Genomic DNA, 10,450 nt, shown 5'->3' with positions numbered 1-10,450 from the left:
CACTGTATACAAGAGTATTTTTACATTATTGAGTAAACACTAAACATTCATCAAAAAAATGTTGAATGTTCAACAATCAAATCAAATGAGTTGACAAAATTGCTTTTTTTGCTTGCGCCGTGTCAGCGATTGACTGTCGAGTAGTGAGGTTTTACTGTATTTGTTTATATTAACCTGTCATAATCAAGACTTTTTATTGCAGTCACTGTATTCTTTGGATTTTACCTGCCACAAACACAGAAAACTTTTCACTTTTGAGAGAAATTTGATCAAAAATCCGTCATCTGAACAGCTGATACACACACTGATGCTGCATGATATCAGTACTCTGGGCAATTTTAAGGTTTTGAGCAAAGTATCTTTAAATTGAAGATGGTAATCAATAGCGACTTTGGATACTGCAAGTAAGCTTTTAATTTTATCATCCAATACGTTACAAAGCACACTAATGAAAATTTGCTTAGTCTGCAGGTTTTCCCCGGGGGTATTTAAAACTACGTAAATATAGACGGGAATAAACAATAAACGACATTACACTGATTTTAGAATAATTTATTTAACAGTTAATTTTGATAAGTTCATAGCAGTAGAATGTATCTTTCTTTACAGTAACTTTGATTTAGGGTAACTTACATTAAGGTAACTAGTGATGCTAAAAAATAATAATAAGAAAAATACTTTAAATATCACGTGTACGTGTACACATGAATGAAATGAACACAAAGAAACAATAACCGTACAGGACATGGCACGGAACCAGGAGTGAGAAAGGATACCGATCAGACGGAGGTATGTAAACCGATACATTATTAACTAGTTAATTTACAATTTGTTTGTAACGGTGCGACTATGCGGGACTAGTATACACAAGATTCTATACAAATAATTAAAATATACATTAAAAACATATATATATATTTATACCGGTTCGATTGAAAATATTCAAGAGAAACAATAGTTTAATCTATCTTACAATGCAAACTCTCGATCTCTCTCTTACCAAAGAATTACATTTAAATTCGGATACTTTCATCATTGTGACAAGAGACATGACTCTTCCCTGCTTTAAAGTAAAAACCACTTTACGATTTAAACACGAGGGAGGCGGAAATACTTATTTTTAAATCTACAGATGTCGGAAAAGGTTCATTTTTTGTACTCTCTGTTAGTAGACATGTTTTTAAAAATAAATTAACATAATTAAAAAAACACTTGGTTTCTCTATGACAATGATAAATGTATCAGTTTTTCTTAGAACAAACAAACCCATACAACATTTTGAAATTAGGTATAAAATACATTTCTCTTCACTAAGTAAGCTTGTGCATTTGTGACAATTATGGTGATAATGCGCAGCTTTCAATCCACAGATGGCAGCCGAGACAAGCGTATTTCTGCGATACAGAAAAAAATAACAAAAACAATACTGTTGCAACAAATTAAAACTATGTAAAAATATTCTGGGGTAAAATGTGACTACGGCAATTGCAACGGTCTCAAGTATAGATGGTACATCTCAAATACTGCTATAGTACGCCACCTACAGGTGTCTATATACTGCACTTGAATGGCACATGAACACACCAAGCTTCAGCGGCCTGCGGTTTATCAGTGTAACTCATTACGCAGTTTACGATTCACATTTGTGCATATTTGTGATGTCTCATTATGTCAGTGAAATGTTTTCTTAACGTTACCGTTGTACGAAAACATTAAAATGTCGGGACATAATGTTCAAATAAAACTTTCTATCTTGATAACAATGACCAGTAAAATTTAGGCATAAAAACAATTCTAAAACGCATTAGCCATCTTACGTTATATTATCTGCACTTTAGTGCTGAATGACTAGAATTTCTATCTTTTAAAACATTTCACAAACATAACTTAATGAAAATGAAACAATAATAAGATAACAATATAACAAAATCAACAAAGTATAAATAGTTATGAGTTATTTTGGTAAATTCATTGTCGGTTAAATATAGACAGCCTAAAACACAAACTACTGGTTGTATGGGCAATTCCACTACATCCCTTTGTAAATTGACCACTAAAATATTACGGATGTTAATAGTTTTAAGAATTAACCAAACGGCAAATCATAAAAGAGGTTTCGGTCAGAAAGCTCATAATTGAAGTAAAATCGAATAAGGAAAACCCTAAGTAGAATAAAAACTGTAGAGCTGGCCTCAATAAATATTCAAGAATTTGTAATAAACTTGGTAATGAAAATGAAATTGCTCACACACCCCTAATATAAATACTAGTTATATTTAAAATTCAATAAAATTAATTATGTTAATAATTTATAGCTCTGTAAATATAAAAATAAATACTTTTATAAAATTTAATAAAATAGCTCTATAGTTTCATCGAGTTCATTAAAACGTTAAAAAGAAAAGTACAATAAAATAAAATGTCACATAAATTAACTTTAAATTTGCGCTTTACTATCATTTTTGTGTCTAAAAACACAGTTTTTTTTCTCAATCTTGTATCTAAGAAGCAACCACTAAGTATTAAAAAAAATAAGGTTAAACAAACGGTAATATAAAATTTACACTACAAACATACGAGAGAGGTCAGGGATTTGTACAAAACTGTAGATACAGATGAAAATGAATCGTGTGGAAATGTATCTCTAAAGTAAGAATCATTTTCTAATAGCTATACATTTTTTACAAAACTCATTAAAATAACATTCGAAAAACAGCCTTATAATCATGTTTTACGTTCAAGGTACATTACTTAAATTCTCACAAACATTTTAATGAATTGTGCTTTTTTTAAATGCTATAGATTTACAGTAATTCACCATTACTTGTAGCACTTACAGATATCTAACCACTCATGAAGCATAACTAAAAATCGTTTTTACATTTGGGAGTGCACTCTATGACACGATGTAACAAACGTCGATTTTTACTCATGACATTCCCTAACCGTCACGAAATAATTGTAAACCGTCTACAAGTCATTCGTTAAAAAAGAGATTTGCTGTAATTAAACACCATAAAGTAATGTCTAAATTGCACTACAGTGGCCTGTTACTACGGTAAAACCTCCACCTCAGTATTGAATAACTCGACATCTGACGACGTAATAAATAATGATAAAACAGTGTCCGACCGGTCTACAGCGAATCACACTTAATACTGATAGGACTACTAAATAACATCAACGTAAGACATCGTGACGAATATATGTCCAAAGTATATGTCATGTAATGGGACGTGTTTGAGAAAGTCATCGACCAAATTAAGCGATATAAAAACACACAAACCTCGCTGGATATAGAAATCAGATCCCATTATATTGTACACGACGTTTACAAAATGATTTTCTATATTTAAACAATTTGTACAGAGTCGCAAAGTGTCAGGGCTCGACAGGACTTCTCAGGGACAAGAGCCGTCAAAAGTACTTCCTACAGTAGTGCAATTCACACAGAATCCGAGCGAAAAGAAAAATGACGCTTAAATCAGGCTAAACCGATACAAGAACTAAAGGAGTCCTCGTAACTGAAGGCAGGAGGGGGAAGGATGATCACAAGAGCTCGTACTGGCGAAGGTGCATGCGTTGTATTATGTCTCGACAGTCGTTGAACACGCGCCGGATGTTCTCAGTGTCCACGGCGCAGGTGAAGTGAGGATAGCAGTAGTGCTTGCCGTCCCCACTGGCCGTGCTTATACGCTGCAACACATAATACAGAGTCACTAACTAACAAGAGAAGAGCAGAGGTTGCCCTGGAAATGGTACACACCTCCGTAAGGTTGACAGGTGTTCATTCTTTAATTGGCAACTATAATAAAAAATGATCCCAATAATTATGCTGTGAATTAAGTGTTTACAGTACTAGCACAGATGAGAGTACAATTAACACCTTTTCAAGCAAGTTGTATACAATATTTTCACCACACCAATAGCAACAAATATACAGGATAACTTTAACACAATCTAAACAGAATTTACATCTTTTTAGAAATGGTAATGTTTGTAAACCTTTCCAATTCCAACATTTATTGTGGAATTGCAAAGAGCTTGTCCAAACCTGCCTACTATACCATATAGCTTCGTTGAGAGATTGATAAAACTCGTGCCTTTTTTAAAAAGTGCTCAACAAATTTACCTCGCCAACCTTGTCCCACCACAGATTTGCAGACTAGCATTCGCAAACCTAGGAATCCTCACAATGGTGTCTCTCTACATACTTGAAACCATAAAGTATGTAAATGAAATAAACCCCCCAAGAAACCAAGACCTGCACCACTACAACACCCGTCATGGATCCAAATTTGCTCTACCAGTTCACCAAACAACTCTGGGAGAAAAAACATTCCTACACCGGCTGCAAACTGAGGAACCATCTTCCTGACTACCTGAGAAACCTGACTGGCAACAAGCTACACCAGGAGTTGAAGAAGTGGCTAATCGCAAGACCCTTCTACTCAATAAAGGAATTTTATGGAAATTAACACGTACAATTCACTATTGTATTGACACTATTGTAAGTCTTAACAAATGAACAATAAAGAATATTGTATTGTATATTCACTAGCTAGAGCTAGGCTAGGTAAATTCATGATTACCTCGGCAAATTCATTCATTGACTGAACGCCAAATGCGCTCTTTGTCCGTACTTTCTCGGAAAGCAATTAGATAGGGATAGTGATAACAAATTCCTGGCGGAGAAGGAATACCACATTGGACATAGAAATGATCGAAGGGGTAGAACATTTATGAATTGGTAGTGAATTAACGGTGATGGTTATATATTCTTTTTTCAAGATTACTTAACATACTGCAAAGGAACAAATCAAGCAACAGGTAAACTAAAAGTTTATTTTTCAAATTGACAGTAATTCTGTACAGATACGTACCAGGAACTCGTCTCTGATGAAGTACTTGGCGCGTATGACTTGTGGGTCCTCGGAGGGGTCCGGAGCAGCATCGATGGGTGTCTGGTAGCGGGTGAACTCCTGGAAGTAGTCTTCCAACTTGGACTTGCCCGCTTTTATCTTCTCTGCCAACAGATCCTGCTTGTTGAGGAACAGGATGACTGATATGGTCCTTAGCCATCTGCGACACAAGTGTTGTATTAGTTATGGAATAATGAAATCCTAACAGTGGAACTCTCATAACACAACTTTTACAAACACTTTTAAAATCCACTTGACAATGTTGTGACCCGTGATGACTACTGTAGGTCCCTCTTATCCGGACTTCTCAGGACCGAGCCTAGTCCGGATAACAGTTTTCTGATTAAACCGATGGTCCTGAATCACTCTAAAACCAACCCAAAATTTGGGAGAGCAATGTATTTAGACACATGATCACTGGACCCAAATCTTTCCCACGAGAAAAGTTCTTTGAGTATTGCCCACTTCCTGCCGATGCAGTCCGTATAAAGGTGGCTGGGTAAGAGGGAGCTACTGTATTTGAATTAAAACAGCCTAAAAAACAAACCCTTTTTCCCTAAATTTGAATGCAACTCACAACCTCAATAACAAGTCAAACTTGATAACATGATTTTGTTTATCAAAAATTTCCCTCAAAATGTTTTAATGAATAGTGTTTTTAATTTCCCACATTTTAAATATCCACTATCCATGAAATAGATTTTGTTATAGCTTTAGAGGCGTGTAGGCTTATGTTGGTTTACACATCAACTGTGAAATTTATGATGATTCCTTTATCAATGTAATTGTTTTAACTGTTATGTCAATTTCATATAGCCTTTCGACCCGATACGTCCACTTTTAACCTAAAAAATACAAAATAAATAGTTCCCTCCCCTACACTAGTGTATAAAAAAGAGAACAGGTGATGAGTGCAATCCCTATTAAACTCACTAAGCCGTCAACTCCCACCCAATCCTGTCACCGCATATTTCAGGTGGGCCCTCTCACTAAGGTTAAGTTACATTAGTAAGCTTAATACGGATTGCACACTTACCATCCATTGAGATCTTACGAGCAGCTATTCTAAGTGGAAATGGCTTTGGTAGCGTTAGTAATATCAGCCACCACAGAAACATCAACCAGACGCAACAAATGTCACCAAAGTGAAAATAAAGAACAACAATAGCTCATGCAGGTGAAAGTCAACCAATTAATTATTCATTGGTAAAGTTGCTCTATTGTAGCTGACTAGATACGTCGAACCAAGTCGGAGGGTAATAAAAACAAACCATTCGATGAGGATTAGCAAAATTTAGCGGCCTAGCAGACTTTAAATTACTCTTACTTTGAATATTGCTTGTGACATCTAAGCTGGCACTTTGTTGCTAGTAGCTAGTTCAAAAACATTATGTACCGTCATGCGTATTGCATCAACTGTCCTCGCGACCCATATGAAGGTGCTCAAGTACATAATACAAGGGAGTAAACCCTGTGAGGCAGCAGAAATTTTTGCAGTCCGGTATTTTCCCTACATCCGCCCTCCTCCCGCCTACACTGCTCACGCTAGGCCAAGTGCCAGCTTAGATGTCACAAGCTGTAACTGAGCAAGAAAACATTTACTCCACGCAGTATTTCACTGTTGTACCTGTTATTCCAGATGCTTCTGAACAGATCAAGTGACTCTCGGAGCCGGTTCTGGGTAGGATCCTCTCTCAACACCATGTTGTAGCTGCTGCAAGCCGTCACAAAGATGATGGCCGTCACGTCGTTGAAACACTGGATCCACTTGCGCCTCTCATCACGCTGACCACCCACATCAAACATGCTGTAAACAAACACCACGTTACAGTTTGGGAACCGCTTTCATAGATGTAATAACATTTAAAAGAAATTAAAGGAATTTGTTAAAAATATTTCACTGAATATCAGACAAAGTATAAGAGGTAATCAAAATTGTTATAAAAAAATGCAGAAGCTGTGATCGCAGCAAAATCCTGAACATATCTCGTGGTCACGTAGACATCATCATCGTACTCCGCGGTCTTAGAAACATCATCATCAAACATAATCACGGCAACATTTTGAATATCTCCCGCGGTCGTGTGGACATCATCGTCTCCTACAGTTTTGTAAAATCACCATCATCGTCTGCGGTCAAGACGGCGAAAGTATGATTTTTCAATCTTTAAATCATCACAGACCCGTGCTGTGATCGCGATAGTAAAAGCTTGGCTTGACTCAGCCAGTTGTCAATAAAAAAACTCACACCTTTGACTATTAATACAACAACTTCTGTATCCAATAGTCAATGCTCATACTTAGATACAGATGCAAATTATCAGAATGTTTGATTGACCAAATATAGTAAAATATCAATTGATTAGGTTAATTGGAGACGGTAAAATCATATATATTCTAATTAAACTTACTGGAAATTGACTTTCTCCACTTGAAACCTCGTTTCAAAAATTCCAGATGTGAGAACTCGACACCTGAGAATATCCTGGAAAATACGACCTTTTTAAAAACCTGTGCATTATAAGAGATCCATAAGTTTTTCTACAAATCACATATAACTGCAAATAGAATAATCCGGGATAATAATGTTTCTGAAATAATTTAAGAAACTATTAAAAAAATATTTAATCCTCTCCTAGAAGTTGTTATTCTAGGTTAGGATTTTAAACTAATTAGCCAATTAATTAAGTGTCTATCAAATAATAAATTTTACTCTCATAAAATATAAAGCGATATTATGGCAAAGTAACTTGTAAAGAAAGAAGAAGGAAATCTGATAAGGTAAATATATTACATATATTTACAAACTTGTAAATATGTATAGCCTAATTTAAGATCTAATTAAAGCTTAATTACATCTTTTTGGGTCGTTTTGGTAGTATGTTTTATTTTTGTGTGTTTTGATATCGTTAATCAAAAGACACAAATTTTTTAACCAAAAATATTTAAGTTACTCTCATTGTTTAAGCTTTTTAAGTCCTGTATTCTGTACATATAGAATACTAATACATTATACTGAAAATCTCATTGTTATTCGTTAAATTCAATTTATCCTACTCTTTTGCTCGTCCAGCAAATTTGATCCCACCGGCATTGATCAACTACCATCATTACGTAGCAAAAGAAGCTTTATTACGGCGCCAGTAATGTTTACTCAATAATGTTGAACAAGTGTTGCTGTCGCTGCACACTTAAATGTAGACTGCAGTAATTAATCTGTTACTATTCCAAAGACAAATTAATTTGCTGAGGGATTTTTCTTAGATGGAATCTTACAAACAAGTTTAAATTTATCATCAAACAATTCAACCTAAATGTTCATTAAAATAATAACTAAATTGAGTGTATTGAGAAATTCGACAAAGTACAAAATACAAAATTGCAAAAAGTGTTTTGTTTGTAGTTGAAGTTTCTGGTTTGAGTTGAGTTTGTGTTGTTTCGAACAAACGGTTGGCGGGTTGGAACACGCCAGCAAGTTTACAGGCTAGTTTTTATCTACCACCCACATGTCTAGTCTATGGAAAGAGTAATTGCCTATTATACAACACAGTTTCTGGTAATGCCACTAACGTCATAGATAGTGATTGCTTTTTGCTCGTTTATATAACTTTGAATGACATTTAGGCCTGCAAAAATGATAATTTTATTTATGTTAAAATTTAAGACGCTGAATCAAAGTTAGCAAAAACGGTTACAAAAACTGCACAGTTGGAAGTAGGTATACAGGAGTATGGACTTCGAATTGTTACTAAGTATAATCCTCATAAAATATAGGGTGTAACGAAACTTTGCTTAACCATGTAAAGCAATATGGAAGTGCTATGATGAAAATAACAAATTTGACATAATTAAATCTCATAACTAAAAATAAATTAAAAGCTAAAACTTTGCAAAGATGTTTTTGTACCTCAAATGCCTGCTGGGAAACTGTTTTTTTTTTTTTTTTTTTTTAGTTATATTGATGTAGGTGCGTAGACAAACGTTTGTTTACAAAGTAATTGACTATTGATTATACAACAACTATGAGGAAGAGAGGGTGTCAGTTTACCCCAAATACTATACTATAATTAATTAGTTGACGCCAATAGAATATAAGTCAAAAATTTAATTCTATGAGGACATCAGCCACATACTCATCCGTCACGTTGGATTATTTAGTGTGTTAGAACTATACAATCTGTTTATGTAAACATTTTGCCAGCAGAAGTTGTGTGCTTTCAGTTGTAATATATTTACAATGATTTACCTGCTCAGTGGGAGTGTAGTCTGGTTGCTTGATATTGTGGACTTGATCCAGGAAGCTGAAACAGAAATATCGGTTAGACAAGAATCACACAGGTGCACCTCTAACCTATAAATCTGAATATTGTGTTGAACCCCATATGCAGCAAACCTGCAAGCCAAGTATGTGTCGATAGAATTAATTCCTTGAATAAATGGAGTTGACGTTGTGTCGGTTAGAGATACATTTTACAGACAAATTTTCTTGCCTGCTAAAACCTTAAACACTTGAAACGCTTTTAAGGGCAAACAGTGTAAAGTCCTCAAATATTTTTAGACACGCCAGGAGTCGGATCTGTCTCTCTTGCAATGTAGTTTTTCGATGCTAACTACTAAATTAAAACTCAGCAGATTCAAAGAACACAAGTTTTGGACTGGATGATACAAAATGAAATAAAGTAGAACCACAGATGATACTTCTACTAGAGAACAGTACAGTAAAACTGTTCATATTCGGCCTACGTGGGACCAAGCCCCTGGCCTAAAAAACCAACGTATTATTAAAATACCCCCGCCAAAGCAAAGCTGCAGACTAAGCAAATTTCCATATGCCTGAATTGATATACAATTAAATCTATTTAAGTAAGACTAGGTTAAACAAGTACCTAGGTTTGCTGCTACAGGGAGGCTAATATAGTGCGTTTTTCAGATTTCCATGTAGAGAAATAGATTCCAGACATTTTGTATATCTTTAATTTTACATGATAAATCATTGCAGAATCGTTTTACTTTCAAAATTAAAAAAAAAAATTTATATTTTTCTTACATACTATTTACTGTACTAAATAATTCCATTTCCAAATTCTTCTTTTCATTACGAACAATTCAAGTCTACGGTTCAATAGGTTTGCTCTGTTGGTTTAGTTCATATGAATTTTCGAAAATATGACTGCAAAATCGCCAAAATTGCCTTGCCACTACAGTACATAGTTCACCCATTGCCAGTTGGAGGGTTTACTTTTTCGACTTTTTCAATGTTTATCCAGCATTTACAAATTAAATTATTCGTAAACCATAAGTATTACTGATAATCTCATGATAATCAGATCCAATGAAAATAAAGTAAAACTTAAGAACATAAATTAAATTTAACTAAACAAAATGAAAAAAAAGTTAATTATGAAAATAAATATTGGTTTCATTAAATCATTTATCCATCTTGTATGATGTAATATTTGAATTTAATTTAAATACGCATTTGCAACAAAGGTAATTGTATCAATTCATAACTAAACAAACCACGAAAT

General features: G+C 34.5%; 1 protein-coding gene across 1 annotated transcript in view; it reads right to left on the bottom strand.

Annotated features, from left to right (window-relative positions):
- Nucleotides 1–536: 536 nt before the first annotated feature.
- The window catches only part of LOC128994013 (guanine nucleotide-binding protein G(s) subunit alpha), a 57,462-nt gene continuing 47,548 nt past the window's right edge, over nt 537–10,450 (bottom strand). Inside the window, exons 6-10 of the mRNA XM_054418209.1 lie at nt 9,169–9,223; nt 7,334–7,407; nt 6,550–6,729; nt 4,884–5,082; nt 537–3,696 (exon numbers count right to left, since the gene is read on the bottom strand). Coding sequence (XP_054274184.1) covers nt 3,550–3,696; nt 4,884–5,082; nt 6,550–6,729; nt 7,334–7,407; nt 9,169–9,223 — 655 coding nt within the window. The 3' untranslated portion in view covers nt 537–3,549. The remainder of the gene's footprint in view (nt 3,697–4,883; nt 5,083–6,549; nt 6,730–7,333; nt 7,408–9,168; nt 9,224–10,450) is intronic.

The sequence above is a fragment of the Macrosteles quadrilineatus genome, unplaced genomic scaffold, assembly GCF_028750875.1.
Source record: "Macrosteles quadrilineatus isolate MER2022 unplaced genomic scaffold, UCM_ALF_1.0 Scaffold_5__1_contigs__length_97177068, whole genome shotgun sequence".
Lineage (NCBI taxonomy): Eukaryota > Metazoa > Arthropoda > Insecta > Hemiptera > Cicadellidae > Macrosteles > Macrosteles quadrilineatus.
This window is presented reverse-complemented; position numbering and strand designations above follow the sequence as displayed.